The sequence below is a fragment of the Glandiceps talaboti genome, chromosome 1 (genome assembly GCF_964340395.1).
Source record: "Glandiceps talaboti chromosome 1, keGlaTala1.1, whole genome shotgun sequence".
Lineage (NCBI taxonomy): Eukaryota > Metazoa > Hemichordata > Enteropneusta > Spengelidae > Glandiceps > Glandiceps talaboti.
The window spans coordinates 35680006-35698543 of record NC_135549.1 but is presented as its reverse complement, the minus strand read 5'-3'; the positions used below and the strand labels follow the sequence as shown (position 1 = coordinate 35698543).

At 37.0% G+C, this 18538-nt stretch overlaps 1 protein-coding gene across 2 annotated transcripts in view; it reads right to left on the bottom strand.

The window, feature by feature from the left end:
* LOC144438349 (elongator complex protein 4-like) overlaps nucleotides 1-18538 on the bottom strand; it is a 78357-nt gene that overhangs the window by 28105 nt on the left and 31714 nt on the right. For both annotated transcript variants that reach the window (XM_078127416.1, XM_078127417.1), the window contains exon 4: nucleotides 2121-2243. In XM_078127416.1, coding sequence (XP_077983542.1) covers nucleotides 2121-2243 — 123 coding nt within the window. The remainder of the gene's footprint in view (nucleotides 1-2120; nucleotides 2244-18538) is intronic.

Here is an 18538-nt window from a genome sequence, read left to right as displayed (position 1 = left end):
GGGTATAGTGAAACAGATCAAACCAATACGATTCAAGATATTCAAATTAGTATGCCCTTTGATGACCTCGCCTGACTGTCACTGCGTTCATCACGCATGAGAAAAGACGTCAACTCCTTGAATGAATCTTACAACCAGTGATTATGATCACCGATGTTTTAGAATAAATACTTGAAGCATAAATTTATCAACACAATTACTAATCTTGTAGGTAACAACTCAAATCGTTACCACAGAAAACTTCCGTCGCGATGTCCACTTTTCCGTGTCAGGCTTACAACGGTTGCATGGCTTCATACGGTACGGACTTACGGTTCGCGACTTGAACATGCTTCCCTACTGTACAAACAATAACAAGCAGGAATATTACTTTACTTATTTATGTATTTAATTTTCATGTGACTACATAAGAGCACTTTTACTTTCGTACCCCTATAGGCCCTATCAGAAATAATGAATGTTGCCAATTCTACCTCACCATTCATTCCGTAGTAACTCGTTACTATACTATAAAGTCTCTTTTTTTTTTAATTTTAAGTACTACTCGTATACATAATTTAGAAATAAAAATGTAGAATTGATGGTTACTTCATTTTAACTATTTCGCTTTATTGTTGGATCATGAATGCTAACTTGGGCCTACTAGAATTTCTGAATGGCCCATTGAAATTGAAAATGGCCCATTCATTTTTGCTGGAATGGGGCCATTGTCACATTGGTGTTTTGAGACTTCCCAATCACTGGTTATGGTGTGGTCTTGTTGCTAGGCACATTTGCATACATTTTAAAAATGTTTATTCAATTGTATTATAATCACTGTTATCTTTGTGAAATACACAACTGTTTGGCTGTTGCTATGGGCATGATCATAGTTGCTAGGGATATTTTCATACATTTTTTGAAAGTTTACTCACTTGCCTACCAGATGATGTTCTTATTTGATCAAAATATACTGCAATTTGATTGTCGCTAAGGGCATGGTCATGGTTGCTAGGGCCAATTGTGTCAAAATATTTTGAAGACAATCTGCAGGATAACACTGTAGTCCATGGCCCAGAGGGGGTTACCGTGCACCCCCCCCCCCCCCCCCCCCACAAACCTCCAACATAGGTATTTTTTTGTTCATTGAATGAGAAACAAAATGTTAACAGTGAAAATTTTGGGATGCACTGCCTGTTTGGCCTCGATTTCAAATTACATGTGCGTCCCGGAATGGCGTCAAAAGGTTGAGGGTAGGGGTAACACATTGTCTTCCATATGACACATGCAAGCAAGGACTTTATTATCCATTATATATTTGGAAAGCTTAGGAAATTTCCTTTCTAATGATATAATGTTTGCCATACATATGCCAAGAAATAAAATATTTGGAGGCTTTAAGTTGTCGACTTGAAAAATCAACATAAACTTTCCATTCTTTTTTTAAATAACATGATCTGATACTCATAAGGGGTGTTTTTTTATTCAGTTGAATGAGCTGAACAAGAAAAAGTAGGTTAATATTGAATATTTTGAGGGTTATTAATGATTTTCCCCCATTAAAACCAATATAAGCTATTATTTTGAAATACCGACAGCAGGGGGTACGAGTAAACTATCTTCTTCTGTACTTTTTATTCAGCATCTTAGGAGCATACTGATACATTTTTCTGATTACTAGAACATATATCTTTACAGGAAATATACTTTCTCTTAATAAATAGCTTGTAATGTTGATATACATGCTAAAAATGTCAGATTTCAGGAAAATATCCAAAGATTGTAGAAGGTGAACAGGTTAGGGGTAAGTATGTGCTTAGTACACAACACCTACATATGTAATCAATACAGTAATATGGTTTTGCAGTTGCTAGAATGTTTCCTGACAAAATAAATGTGTTCACTTTGAATATCTAGCACATTATGCAAATATTAATGCCAAAAATATCTGGAGACTTTAAATCGCCGATATTTAAAAATCGATAGTTTTTCCACAAAGTGACACATAAACTTTCCATTCCTTTTTTTGGGCTAAAAATAAGCAGGCAAAATGTTACTCATGAGTATTTAGAATCCTTGGTAATGAAGACTAATTATTTATTACAACATCATACAATATAGTATACCCTAAAGTACTTTACCTGTTGCTTTGATAAATGCTCATATCGCCAAGCTATCTTCATGTGGTCTTTGCAATCAACAATAGTTTTCTTTTCTTCATTTGCACATTCCACAGAATTATCATCAATTGGTTTGGGTAGATTCTGTCCAATAAACCATAATTATGATTCTTACATTACATGTATATTAATAATACATGTAAGTGTAAACTATCTGCATAATACCATTCGAAAGCCAATTTGTACATGTGCGAACAGAAAATAGAATTTATACATTGAGAGGCTGGGTCATGAAAACACATCTTTTAATACTGTTTTTGTGGTGATAGAAATATGAGTGTAGACACTCAAAGGAGGTCTCTCTCTATTAAGATTTCAGGTTTATATGGCCACCATCTAAGGTCTCAATTAGAAGCTCATGGTGGGTGTAGACACACAAATGAGGTCTTTGTTAAGTTTCCACGGTGAGTGGGTAAAATCTGAATTTTTGTGACTAATATGGCTGACATTCATGCCATTTTAAGGTCATGAAATGAAGTGATGTGCATATGCCGACTATAGCATGACATTTGTGCCAGGTTTGGTTGAAATTGGTCCATGCATGTTTGAGATAGAGGATAACAGATGAATGAAAGGATGTAAGGACGGGACCCAACATGGTACAATGTAGCAGTCTCCTAGGCTCTGGGCATTGTTCCACACGAGCCACAGGCAAGTGTCAGACAAAAATTCCCCATCGAGTGTGAGATATTCCATCTCTGCCCATTGGTGTGTGGGATTCTTTTTCTTATGTCCCTTTTTTTCTGGTAGGAAAACAAGTTAAAACTTTTACTGATTGAAATAACAACACCAAAGCCATCTTTACTTTGTGTGTATGTTTTGTGTAACTCCGCAAAAACATAGTTCCTTTAGTTCACATTCATAACAACTAATTCCAGACATCGTTATTAGATCAACAGTCTTTATTTGAAAGACTCACACCTGTATTACATACAGTAATAAATATTAAATTATTAGAAAAATATGATCGTTTCTTGAGTTTTTCAATATATATTTTCAGCAAACTGTGATGGTTATTAAAGTACATATTATAAGTGCTGTGTTCCATTGAAGGAACAGATCGATTTCATGTTTTATAATATATGTAGAATAAGTATGAACAACATTCTATTTAAAAATTCTGAGCACTTCATTGACCTATATACTACTACTTATGCTACTAGTACTAGACAAACTAAATTTCTAAACATTTGTTAATTTGTTGCAAAATATATACAGAGTATGACAGAAATTCTCTATTGTTACCAGAGCTCAAGGCACAAGATGGTTCAGATTCAATCTTCATGACCATATAATATTGCCAATGCATGAATGTTTAATTACTAGTATGTACATGTACATAAAATATTGAGATGTAGGTTCTGATGTACTGCTGCAGCAAGGGGCGTGTGTCAGCCATTTTGTCTGTTATGTAGGTATCCATGTACCGTATGGTTTGTCGTGTTGTGTCATGTCTAATAAATCCTGTAAACAGTATTCTTCATTCCTGTGTCATCTCAATGGTGGCAGCCGTGTAGAAAATGGCTAAGAGGTTGGAATATTTTACTGGAGAGGAGGAAGATGAACTAGAGCAATGGCTAGACAGATTCGACACAATAATAGAAGCAGAGGGCAAGGAACAAAAGGCTGCTGCTGTTATTCATACATGTCTCAAAGGGAATGCTCTGTACAACCGACATTTGTAATAATCGCCGAAATTTGTAATAAACCGAAATTTGTAATAAAATTGCCGACATTTGTAATAAATTGCCGATATTTGTAATAAACTGACGACATTTGTAATAAATTCTGTGAACGACAATTGTAATAAAAATTGCCGATATTTGTAATAAATTTCAGAAAAAAATGTGTAATAAACCTGCCGAAATTTGTAATAAAAAAAAGGTTAAGGGGGTTCCTCTCTGACTTTCAAAGAAATGCAGTTACTCATTCTAAACTTAGAAGGGATTTAAAATATCGTCATTACAGGCTTCCTAGAATTAATTTACAACAGTTATGTCAGCCACTTGGATCTTTGAGTCTTTGTCAGTCAATCAATCAATCAATCAATCAATCATTCAATCAATCAATCAATCATGCGATCAGTCAATAAAAAGTCTACTTATCTACCTAGCTACTTACTTACCTACTAGTACCTACATTATATACCCAGCAGTACTCATGTACCAACCCATCAGTTCAAATCATAATTCACTTGATGAACACGTCGTGCTTTATTGAACGAATGTAAAGTTTGATCATTGGCGGACGTGTTGTTAAGTTGACTTTATCAAAAGATAACTTGTCGGTTGGTTGGTTGGCTGGCTGGTTGGTTGGCTGGTTGGCTGGTCGGTCGGTTGACTGACTGACTGACTGACTGACTGACTTACTGGCTGGCTGACTGACTGACGGAGGGATGGAAAGACGGGCGTATAGAGGGTAGCTAAAAAGTAAGTTGAATCTGTTTTCTAACCTGATTTTATCTAGTTCTTAAATCTTACTTCCTCTAGTGTACAAGCGGCGAATGTATGAGTTGTTTGTGATTGTGAAGGCTTCTGAGTGATGAGTGAATATACGAACTAGCATCATCAATCCATCACTTGATCAACACTTCGTGGTTGTATGATCGAGAGTATATATATTTTAATCATTGCGGACAAACTGATTTCTCTAGAAATCTTAGAAACGGCGATTTCACAACCAATTTTAGAGTGTATTTAGGGGCAAAAATTGAAAGTTTCATAATGGCTTGAGAAGTAAGTGGTATGAGTAATTTTTAACAACTAATTAGTTAGTATATCAATAAGTCTACAGGGACATATTCTTGTCCGTGAGTGTGAAGAGATTAATATGCATAAAGGCGAATATTTCAGACATCATACATTACGGACACTTGGTGTTATGGATACTGTATATCACTATATCTCACCAAAGTCTAGCGACACACATACCAATTTCCAGTTTCGATTATTGTTGGTCTGTGAACTTATTGTACTTATGTATAAAAGGAAACATAATCGCTTGCCAATATTTGCCTGATGGTTTTATTAACACAAGCCTATGACAGGCCAAGCCTATGACAGGCCAACCAATGATAAACTCTGATATATAAAGGAAGAATTTTTTATTTGAATCATAGAAGTAAATACATAACAATATAGTTCTGTATCAATTTTTGGTGCTACATACCGGCGCAAAACTTCCCTGGCTTAACTTGTAGAATAAGTTCTTACACAGGGAATTTTGATAAAGTTTCTTAGATCCAGGTGTTTAATTTGTTGAAATCTAGGATTGGTGAAGATAAGGCACTTATTTTGTAAATTTTTACTTCAAATGTCGTTACAAATGTCGGCAATTGTGTTACAAATGTCGGCAATGTTATTACAAATGTTGTTAGTTTATTAAAAATGTCGTCAATTTTATTACAAATGTCGTTAGTTTATTACAAATGTCGGCAATTTTATTACAAATGTCGGCAATGTTATTACAAATGTCGGCAATTTTATTACAATTGTCGTTAGTTTATTACAAAAGTCGTCAATTTTATTACAAATGTTGTTAGTTTATTACAAATGTCGGCAATGTTATTACAAATGTCGTTAATAAGTTATTACAAATATCGGCAACGTTATATTACAAATGTCGTCAATTGTATTACATATGTCGTCAATTTTATTACAAATGTTGTTAGTTTATTACAAATGTCGGCAATTTTATTACAAATATCGTTAATTTATTACAAATGTCGGCAATGTTATTACAAATGTCGGCAATTTTATTACAAATGTCGTTAATAAGTTTTTACAAATGTCGGCAACGTTATATTACAAATGTCGTCAATTTTATTACAATTGTCGTTAGTTTATTACAAATGTCGGCAATTTTATTACAAATGTTGTTAGTTTATTACAAATGTCGGCAATGTTATTACAAATGTCAAAGTTTATTACAAATGTCGGCAATTTTATTACAATTATCGTTAGTTTATTACAAAGGTCGGCAATTTTGTTGTTTTCAACAACTTTATTACAAGTATATTCGTAATTGGTACAAGTCTCTGTAAATATACAAAACAAGTTGTAATGTTATATATAGTGGCCACAACAACATTTGGCTGTGCTATTATAAAACCTTCTATAAGTTCAAAATTGAAATACACAAAATAATGATTTAATTGAAATGGAGATAAGATTTCATTATTTTAGAGAAAGGGATTGGGGAGACGTTATTCTCCCCTTTTTTCTGTCTTTCATCTAAATAAATCAGAACTCATGAACTCATTCCCGGCTCTACTGGTCAACTATCCCTGAAATCCCTTCCCTATCAGATTTAAAATGATGAACTACTACGGTACCCATAGTGCACAGCTCACTAAACCATGCACATCCTCGAAAACGCCACTAAAATTGAATAGATTGATGAAGAATAGAAAATCACTGTAATGATATGAAAGGGGGCTGCTGTACTCAAACATTGATAGTATAAGTCAAATCGATACACATCAGTGGCGACAAATCTCACAAATTTCATGTAAATGTCATGCGAACACATATTTTCTAATATATTCTGTCGAATTGCTCAGTATCCACGGCAGCTTGCAAAATATAACAAAACTCCGCTAAGAATTACACAGTGTACATTCAGTCATTCATTCATTCATTCATTCATTCATCCATCCATCCAACCATCCATTAATTAATTTATTCATTCGTTCATTCATTCATTCATTCATTCATTCATGCATTCATTCATCCATCAATTAATTAGTTCCTTCAAATGAATGGCATCCACCCATCAATTAACTAATTAATTAATTTCTACGTTCATTCATTCATTCATTCATTCATTCATTCATTCATTCATGCATTCATCCATCCATCAATTAATTAGTTCCTTCAAATGAATGGCATCCACCCATCAATTAACTAATTAATTAATTTCTACGTTCATTCATTCATTCATTCATTCATTCATTCATTCATTTCTTTGTTCGTTAATTCGTTTGTTTGTTTGTTCAATCATTCTTAAACTTCCTCATCACATACATACATACATACATACATACATACATACATACATACATACATACATACATACATACATACATACATAATATATGCGGATTGATTGAAATAATAATAACTTGTTTAATTGTTCAATTAATTATTATATTAATCAATTTACAATATCGGCGTTATTACAAATTTCGGCAATTATTACAAATGTCGGTTGTACAATGCTCCCTTTAGTGGTCCAGTCTATGTCAGCTGATGACAGAAACATATTGCCAAGATAAAAGATGAGTTGAGAAATAATTTTGGAAAGAAGAAGGTAGTGCAAAGGGACTTGCCACAAGCTAGAACCGGGCGAGAATACCGGAAGGTATGTACGCTCACTGAAAAAGTTAGCAGGTGAAGTGTTTCCAAAATGCATTGGTAGTGGCCTCGATTCCATTATTAAAGGATAGTTCATCGTTGGTTTACTAAGTGACTTAAGCAAACAATTGTCAACAGCACTACATTATAAAGTTGCAGAAGCCAGTCTAAATGATGTCGTAGACTAGGAGAGAAAACAGAAAAATCAATGTTTTCAGTGCGGTCAAGTGGGACACTTCTGGAGAAACTGTCCACAGAGAGTGGAGTGTTATAAATGTCATCGGTTAGGACATAAAGCAGCAACATGTACTCTGGAATATACCCACACTATAGATAGGGGTCAAGGTAGGTGGTGGCCAGTCCTCGGTCTCAAAGAGTGGTATGGCCATGAAGGGAGTTGAAACTGAGTTTTAGGGATGACACTGTCCGGGGACCCCGGTACTGCCCGACATGTGCAAGTCACTTTGTCTATTTTCGTGTCTATGTACTTCCGGGTTGACATAAACGTTAAACGTGATACAGTCGGCCCTATAATTACTAAGAAATGACAAAACAGTTCACAAAATAAAGTTCAGGATTTTAATTTTTCAAACTGAATATCAATATCCACTACACATTCAATAACTGGTTTCGTGTATTTAGAAATGTGCCCCAAAACATGAACACGGAACGCGGAATCGTGTCAGTGTTACTAGCCAAGTTAGCAGTTTCACTGTAGGCTGTAAGTTGTACCGGTAAAAAAAACGATCATCACATCATGTAGGAAGTACAAAAACATAGAACACGTTGTTTTCTTGCTGAATAAACTCACTGAAATAACAATACGGTCAAATTGCGTCTTCGATTTTGACAGCCACCATTATGCTTAGTTCCGTTGAACATGGCCGGGCCCGGGCGAACGCCGACATTCACGTTTTTACAAAGGGAGCTCGTCAATAACCTACCGAATAATTAACTCAGAAACGTAGTTTAAATACTAACTGATCTAAAAATTACTGTTTAGAAAGACTACGCATCCGTACATAAATACGAATGCGACAAAGATTTCAACTTTACTTGTTACAGTGTGGGGATGGAGGCCAGCCTTACCCTTATTATACACATATCATCGTACAACTAATTTTATTGGCTATAATATTAGCTACATTTGAAAGGTCTCACTTGATTGGCTCACCCTTCGCTATTCCCGTTTTCAAGAGACACCCCGCCAGAATAAAGTGCCACGTAGTACAGCAATGGCGGGAGATTGCCTGTTGGGCGACTTTCCCACCGGGTGTGCTTTTCGAAAACTACACAACACATGATAAGCTTTTATGACACGGAATCTTAGAAAATCTACCCCGTTCCCAAACTAATCGTAATTTTATTGCAAATAGACAACCGTTGGTCAAAATAGCAAATTAAAAATCAAATGAATTTTACTATGACCGTGAATTCATATAGCCGGTGGTTTGAATTCTGAGCTCCCTAATATACGTATACCTATCGAAAAGACACTATCCCGTCGGACTACCTGCAATGGGCATTTTAGTAACCTCTCACTTGATCATGAGGTGCATATACTGGAATGAACCATTCTGTCACTGCATGAAAACTGACGTTTAAGCTTCCGGTTTAACACCGGTTGATCAGCGGTTCAACGACGTGTACGGCTCGACCGGAAGAGAACCGGCAGTGGCAACCGTTGTTTACGTCGGTGAACCGCTCGGCTTATCCGCTTCATAGTCCGACGTGTAAGACGTGACTTAAACTTCCTTGAACCGGCATAGTTAAGCTCGACTTATACGTCGGATAGGGTGACCCGGAGGGTGACATCGCCTGCGTTCGGTCGAAAACATGTTACACTTTTACAACATTAAAAGCTGGTATTTATCAAACTTGAATACTTGTGACTATATTACGTAGGCTAGTAACAGTACACAACAAACATATCCGCATCAGCAGATTTCATGACATTGAGAAAATACACACTGGGTCGGCCAGTGAAATCAAACACCATGGGATATGATATATGGCTATTTTAATACACTTTCATAAACAGCTACAAAATGCTCATCAGTATAAATTCTGTATGTATTTTGTGTGTTTGTAACTTTTAATGGTGACATACGATCGGGATCTTGGGGATTGTCTTAGCAAATAATATGCATGTTCACAATACTATGGTTGCAATTTGTCACCACGGTCCGTGAAAAGGCTAACCTGCCAGAACGCACATCTGTCTGTCTTTGGTCGCCTAAAGTGTGAATGACTTCCTATGTTAATCTTAATCAACTACCATTGTCGAATCCACCTAATACATGCGAAGTCTAGACAACTGTCTCCATCAGGGGGAGATACAGTGTGTCAGTTTTGTAAACGAAGCGAAGTATGAGGTCAATGATGTCTCATGATGCATGATGCAACACAACGTTTACGTAGAGTAGAACCACAGACTATACTTGTCTGTGGTAGAACTAAATGTTTTCTAAACTTCAGTGGAAAGAAATTTTGTCAAGCATACACTGATTGTTTTCAAATTCTTAAAACATCTTAGAAAACTGAAGAGAGGAAGCAAAATGTGACACCGACAGACAAGCTGGACGTACGGTACATGTACAGAAGGCGAGGCTCACAATGGACAATGATTTTGCGTGTCACGTGTAAGGCATCAGATGTAATCGTGTAGCTAACCAAATGTTCTTGTACTGCAGTCTTTCTTGTAACAAGTATTGGAAATTGTCAGAAACCTGAGGAATTTATGACTGAATATGTTTCGATCAAGAATTCCCATACTTTCAGTTAAATTTTCTAATGGCCGGGAGAAGCAAGACATTTTTTGAAACATTTTATAGTGCGACATTTGATACTTATAAGCGACATTGCATATTGATGACGGGTACAATGATATAATTCATAAACAAATCTAACGTTGGCAACTCTTTTATTTCTGTAATGATCCTGAAATCTCAAAGACAACTGTCTATTTTGTACACATAGATCATACATCACTGCCTAGTCTAGTTCCTATACCTGTCGACTGTTCTCTACGATCTTTAGCTATGTGCATGTTGTGGAGATGAACGTAACGCGAACTAACTACAAGATCAAACATGGGGGCATCAGAAAATATTTGTTTCGTTCGAATTTGAGAGTTGAGAAATCGTATTAAATTCTTTCCAGATTTCTCAAAAATTCGCTTCCATATGTTTTGGCACTTTCCAACAATAATCCTCGTAATGTAAATGACATCGACTGACATCGTAGTCAAACATACGGACACAGAGCGGAGACCAAACTAGAGTACCGCGGTACTCACCCCACCACGACGTATGCATTTTTGCGTTTGTTTTGAAATAGCTGGGGTGGTACTCGTACATATCGGGATAACTCGGAGAGCACATGTTTGTTACTTTATTGACTTGTTTTCTGAGATGGGACATTGGGTTTTGAAATACAAGTTTAATCAATCATAAAACAGCCATAACCTATACTTTCAAAGAATTAGAACACGGAAGGAAAATAACGGGGACATCAATGACATTTCTACCAAACTCGAGATCGCACGTAGCTAGCTACCTAGAGTACAGTAAGCATGGAAGTTAAAGTTTAGTCCGCTCTGGTCCGATACTTGTTAATTTTGAAGCTTTCCCGATTATGTTGTCCAAACACGACCTACATGTAATCTGTTATCTGTAAAAAAAAAAGACATCTATCTAATGATTTTGGTGTTTTCAAATGTAGGTAATGATCGACCAAATGCCAACGCCAGTGCACGTGTGCAACTGTAACTAGTACCTTGTACAAATAATACAAGTAAGTTAGTTCGTACAGGCCAAGAATCGCACAAATTGTCACTGTGTAACAGTGTTTGTATGGTGCTGGAAGAGGTCCCTCAAAATATAATTTTCTCGGGCTATAATATATATATATATATATATATATATATATATATATATATATATATATATATATATATATATATATATATATATATATATATATATATATCAGAAACACTGTCACTTCGAAAAAATATAACAAGGGTCTCTTTGGATTAGACAAGAAGCACAAGTAATCAATATGTGTGAACAACCACTGATATGTTGATAAACTACCTGGGTTGGATTGACCAAATGCTCCTTGCCTCCCAGATAAACAAACGTATTCTGTTGCACATGCGACAAACCTACTTCCGTAGCGTGGGCACATAGCCTGGTTGCACCTTGGGCTTTAATTGGAAAATTGGATGGAACAATACCACAATTTACACATGAGCATCATATATACAGTAATACGTCAGTATTACCATACTTGTGTGTTATCAGCCAGTATTCAAACATTAAAAATCAAGATTCAAAACTCTATACGAGTCGAAAGGGGGGGGGGGGGGGTTAAAACTGTGCTACATACGTATATAATCTTTCAATAGGAGTACGAGTCAGTTGACAAACAGCGGCAAGATAATAGTAACCAGGAAAGGCGAAAAATACGCATGACAAACATTACGAGTAAAACATTCGTTGGGAGGGGGGCGGGGTAAGAGTTCGTTTCGTTTTGCGTGCATCAAAATCGCAATAAGATTTTTTAAATTCTTACTAAAATGGAATCAAGAGAGGCAATGCTATTTTTGTCATGAAGAAATGACAGAAACTTCGCCGACATACACGGAGACGTTGTTCTCAAAAAAACATATGGCCAATCGCAAGTAACCGCCAGGCTCAATCCCTGACCATGGGAGGGGGTGTCCAGTAAATGAGTAACAAAACATCCACTACAAATATGGATTTCTGATTCACCAACAATTAAACAGAATTTCTTTTTACCGTTTATTCGGTCGTCACAACTATAGTATAAATAATGATACTTGACGAACGCACATACGTCAACCAATTTCTTGCGATTTGGATGATGAGCCGACTGCCAAAGGAAGGCGTTACACTTTAATATTGCAGACACTACCTCATTTTCTTGTACCTGCGACTCTTGGTTTTAAAACATCCAATAGAGCTTTCGGGATTACCTAATGCCAAATTCGAGAGGTTAGACAAGGTGAGATTCACCGTACGCAAATACGTGTATAAACAAGATACGTAATGGCATGTGATCTGTCAACGAAAATTAACGGAGTACCATGTGACGAGTCGTTCGTTCAACCGCAGTGACAACTTTTATAGGACCTTCACGATAATTTATTTGAATAGACTACGTGGAGAGGGCATCGCCAAAACGCACCTATAGGAAGGTTCTAAGTTAGGCCATGTGTCGGTAGAATATGAAACGAATACAACATAAATCCGTTTGACGTCACCTGTAAACTTGGACTAAAATCTCGTAGACAGCCAGCGTGGTGTATTGTGAAGGTGTTTTTCGGCTTACCCAAGAAGTTGATGGATCGACCATGGAAGTAGTGGGTTATACTTCAATGGATCGACCGATGTTGATTAATCTTTCTATTAACGTGAAAATCAAAAGTTTTTTCGTCTAAAATAGTCTTTTTTTCAGAAATAGATTAATAATTCAAAACTGATTTGTCCATGTTTTCACGTGACACTTGAAACATCTGAAAGCCGTCGTCAATGCGTTCATTACTGTCATGTTGCGGCGTTCAATATCAACGCGACAAATTACGGTAACGACGTCCGAACACAGTTCCTCTGATAGATGCGTGCGAATAAAAATACGACTTAACAACTTGAACAATAAAAGGCATTAGACCTAGTAAATACAAGTTCTAGTTTCAAAAAGCCCACATATATCTGCAAAGAAATAACTTATATTATGTATTGACGCTAAAGTTGATTTCCACTGTTAGTATTGTACAACGCTATAGTGGAGCGGGGTGGGGTGGTACTGTATCTTTACACATTACAATATGTGTGATTCAAGTCCATTTCTAACATTCCGTGTGGGCACATAAACTGAATTCGAACCGATTTTAACTGAATCGATTCATATGGGGACATGCCTTATTACGCTACCTTTTGAAAGTGTCTTTGTAAGTGATAAACGATTCTGATTGTGGTTTGTGATTACTAAGCTGATTGACTGTATTTTCGTCCTGATCAATAAAATAAATTGTTCGAGTTCGTTTGAATTGTATGCTGTCCATTTTCCATGCAATCCCCTGCAAACTACAAAATCGTGTTTCATCCCATCTTTCTATGCGTGATCCTTCATGATACATCCATGGACGATGATGGTAGTGGTGACGGGGGAGGGGGTATAGTACTCGACTAGCTTTCGTAATTTAAAAATTCAATTGTAAAATAGAAAGTGTTTCGGGTGTTTGTGGGCGGTTTAATGATTACATGTACAAGCCAAGTTTTTACTATTATCACGATAACACATACAGTTGAAAACATTGTAACATTCACCTGTCACGTGCACACACACAAATACGTTCTCCGATAAAAGGAGTGTCGTGTCCGCCACAATAAAAGCATCCCTTTTCACATGTATTTGTCTGTACGTGGATGTACCTACAGTTTCAACTTTAGGTACCATACCACAAGTCAGATTTCCCCCAACTTTGCAATTATAGGGGCTAACACGACTAAAGTGGGAAGTGGTGGCAATCGTACTTCGTATTCGATGTGTCACCGTAATCAGTTAGAAATGGCGATTTTCTGTTTAGTTTTCTCTCTTAATGAAGTTTGCGCATATCCATACATATGTGCACACACAAACACACGTTTTAGGGCAACCACATATTCCAAAAAGAGAACTATCGTATACCAGGTTTATCGGGTATTTGATATCACTTGTAGATATTTATGGCCATATCCTTCTAGGATTGTCGTAATGTACGCACTACCCATCCCCGGTGAAGTACAATGATTGTCTATATTGGTAACATGATGATATCGTTTCCTCAACCGTGTATACTGCAATATGTGAACAGTTATAGGCAGCTCTAAAAAATAAGTTTTGTGAAAATCACACCGAGTATTTACGTTTCGACATGTACGTACAAACAGGCAAGTATCTTCTTGCTTGTCTGTGTTGTCTGTGGTTTACAGAACAAGCATATAACAGCTTAGCAGACAATGTTTACGCAAGAATGATTGGCAGTTGTTTATGTTGCCATAACATCGAGGCTTACTTTGCGAAGTCAGCTTACGAGCAGTGGTTTTTTCGTCCAAATGACAACTTTGTTGCAAGAAAAATCTTTCATGACAGTAATACGATTAAACATATATTCATAGTTTCGTTCATTGGAAATTGGGAAGTGAAATCTCGACAAGTAAAATGTAGATTGATTTTGATATCGGACCGACACCTATGCTTATGCTGTTAATCTTTTGTTAGTGTCTGGGATTTTTTGGATGCAAATTAGACAACGCCACTGCCCGTATAGTACAATAGAACATAGACCGGTGGAGGGTCTATGAATAGACACGTCTTTTCCTCATTGTTATACCGGCACTAACAGCTGGTTTTTCCCGTCTGTCACACTGACACCACTCGCAAGTAACTTCGGAACACTAGCGTAACCCTTTCTGACACCAAAATGTCGGATTTTCTACACCTTGTCAGCCCATTCAACAACACAGTCTTATGTTACAGACAGTTTAGGTCTTAACTGAAGTGTAACACTTCAACATTTCTATAAATCCTAACGCTGAACCATGTATTCAGCATTATTGGCAGATCGACGTACACGTCGTGTAACGTCGTAAGTGTGAAGTTTACGATGAATAAGTTTTTGCCGGTCACACCTGAGGAAATTTAAGCCGGCTTAATCGACGGCAAATGAAGCGGAGCCGACGCGATTACGTTAGCTTATAAAAGCTTAAACGTCTGTTTTCATGCAGTGTGTAGGAGGGGTGGAGAATTTGGATTGAAGTTTAAAACCCTTTTTCGAACAAATATTTGTCATTTGGGCGCACAATGTGTAGAATTAAGACTATAGCACATATTACATTGCTTGTTTGACGTCAATAGTGTCTTTTGAAAAGTTGCACTTTACCTAAAGTCTCGCGGACTGATTTCCAATATGGCGTATATTATTCATATATTATTCATTTTTTTTTCAAATTACAAAAAAAAAATCATAAAAAATAGAAGAGAAGACGTGCTGACTTGAAATTAACAAATCTAAGTAAGCTACCCTCTGTGTATCAACACACCAGATATCAAAGCAATCTGACTTGAAGTATATGAGGAGTTGATAAAAATGTCATTTTTGGGAAAAAAATCATAAAAAATTGAAAATGGCAAAGATCAACTTGGCATGAACAAATCTGAATAGCCTCCCCCCAGGGACCATGCACACCAAATATCGAAGTATTCTGACTTTTACTTTCAGAGAAGATAGTGAAAATATAAAAGTTTGACGGACACCTATGATTCACCTATACACTCTATACAACCTATACCTAAAGCTACGCTTTCAGCTTTCGCTGACAGCGGAGCTAAAAATGTCATTTTACTGGCCAGAGATGAAGGTTAGAGTACAAGAATGGTTTAACAGTTGTATACAGTGCAGCCACAACAAATTCAGACTTAGGGGCAAAGCACCATTACAACGTATGCCTGAACCATCACATCCATTTTGATGGGTTAGTACTGATGTAGCAGGCCCATTTCCTGTAACCAAGCATGGTAATCGTTACATTTTGACTATTAATGATGGGCCCAGGGGGCAGCAAATTTAGGGTGGGCAAGGCCATCCCAAGCCAAGACTGTTCTACTATTGTTGATATATTCATCAATGATTGGTGTTTACTGTTTGGGCCTCCAGAAATACTGCATAGTGATCAAGGTTGGTGGCTGTGACTGGTGGCGCTTTGTGCAGCACCTTGAAAAAGTCGCTCCTGTTTTTATCAAATTTTTATCTCATGTATTTGTGCATATTTAAGTTTTATCACCACCATGGCTTTTTGCAAAGTGTTAGTGAAACTACTGGACTGGATTCCTGTTTAAAAATTCATCAATACCGAGGAACTTTTAAAGAGAAAAAAAAATCTGAAGTGAGTTCGTCTCCATGAAGATTCAAATCACTCATAGAGTCATAGTTGACTTTGAACTTGAACATCTGGTAGAATGGCATCCCATCCCTTGTTTACAGCAGAGTGAGTCTAATTAACAATGAATGGTTTACAGTCAAGGCTGAATGTCAACATATGGCAGAGGTTAAAGAATCTGAATTTATGTAAAGTTCTTCCAAAATAGAGAGGGTGTGCTGCTGGTAGAAACAAGCATAGAGAAATTCCTGTGACACTGACCGATTGTCCCCCATATGTTCAACAAAATTCTCAAAGGTGTCGTCGAAGACAGTTGGTTGAAATACAATGTAAACCGGCAAAAACCAGGGTGTTGCCAAATATACTGCTGACCAATGCAAGACCTCTCATTAGAAAAGTTGATGAGTTGCAGTCATTATGCCGAATTTAATAATAACATCCACGTTGCGGCGGTAACAGAGACTTGGTGAACAACAAAGAAATCACTGACGACATGGTCTCCATGCAGGGGTACAATGTTTATCGTAAAGATCGTATTGGAAAACGAGGTGGCGGAGTGTGCCTATACGGTGAGTACCTGAAGTCAAAACGTTTGAATAGAGAGTTTCTTGCTGATGGAAACGATATTGAGTCTGTATTTCACAACTGCTCATCGGATGCATATATCACCCACCTGGCAATAATGAAAGTCAAATGAAACTTCACATTACCCAAACAGTGGATAAAATCAGCAAAATCTTCATATACCGGAGTCATCATCATGGGTAACTTTAATCGTCCAAATATTGGTAATATGCTGAGCGCATGCCATTTGAAGCAGCTTGTTAAGTCTCCTACACGGAAACATGCGATATGCGGTGTTAGATCTCATTTTAAGTAATATCAGGGACTTTTTCAACAAGCCTATTTCCAATGCACCGATTGCCAACTCCGATCCATCGTCGCAAACCATGGCCTGTTTTACGGCAACGTTCTTAACGAACCTCCCACTGGCCGTGGATGCATTCATATACAATATCTGTATTTATGGCATAGCTAATTTATTCATTTTGTATGTACACACTACAACCAATCAGATTGCCCCTTGCATACCACATGATATACAATGCCTTGGCAAGAGCCTAGTACGTGTCGAGCAGGGTTTGTGAGAGCATGGATTTGTTGTACTGTCAGACCAGGCGTCCAATACAATCATGAGTTTGTAGCAAGTACTGAAGTTACAATGTGGATTATCTCAATATCAGAGCCATGGTTACAACAAGCCAATATTGGCTGATTCAAGCGAGTTCACTCGAGATAAAGTTATTTTCCATTCACAACCTGTAGTTATAGAAGTGTTGTTTACCATACTCTTGATTTTACAAGGAACTGGACCTGGGCTGAACGATAATTAAGTACAACCTTTCAGCACAGTGTCTTTGGGCGTACGAGTTAAGAACGCCAGGATGACTGTATTCATCACCCGTACTCTGTACAGTACCCGTTTATCAGCCCTTATAAATGTAAATGTTCAACAAATCTTTCCCCGTTCTTACTTTATACTCTTTAATAGTGGTTATCCTAGTAGATTTAAATGAGACTAGTAACTTTTACTCGGGTCTTTTGAATCGCCCGTTCACATTCACTCAGTGCATGCATCTGTACAACGTTTGCTATTCACGCTAGCTAGCAGGCTGTGTTGGACTCAGTTAATTGAACATCGTCGCTAACCACGGCCTCTTTTACTGCAGCGTCAAAAATTTGCTGTGTGTTCATCATTTCTGTTGTACTCCCCAATTATAGTTTTCAGGACTTCTTTTGGGAAAATTGTGTGTGTGAGTACCCTGTAGTTTTTTTATACTTTGTCGCAAATGCAGCAGTTGCCATGCCATAACATAAGGCCAGCCATTGTTGTTATCTGAAGCACATTATTTGAGAGACGGACTTTGATTGGTCAGATTATCATGATGTCATTGCTTATGAATATGTATTATGTATACGTGAGATACGGCTTTGACAGCCATAAGATGTCAGGGTATTTATTTCAAAATGTAGTGGTAGAAATAATAACTCTTTGCTTTGCGAGAATGACTCCTAT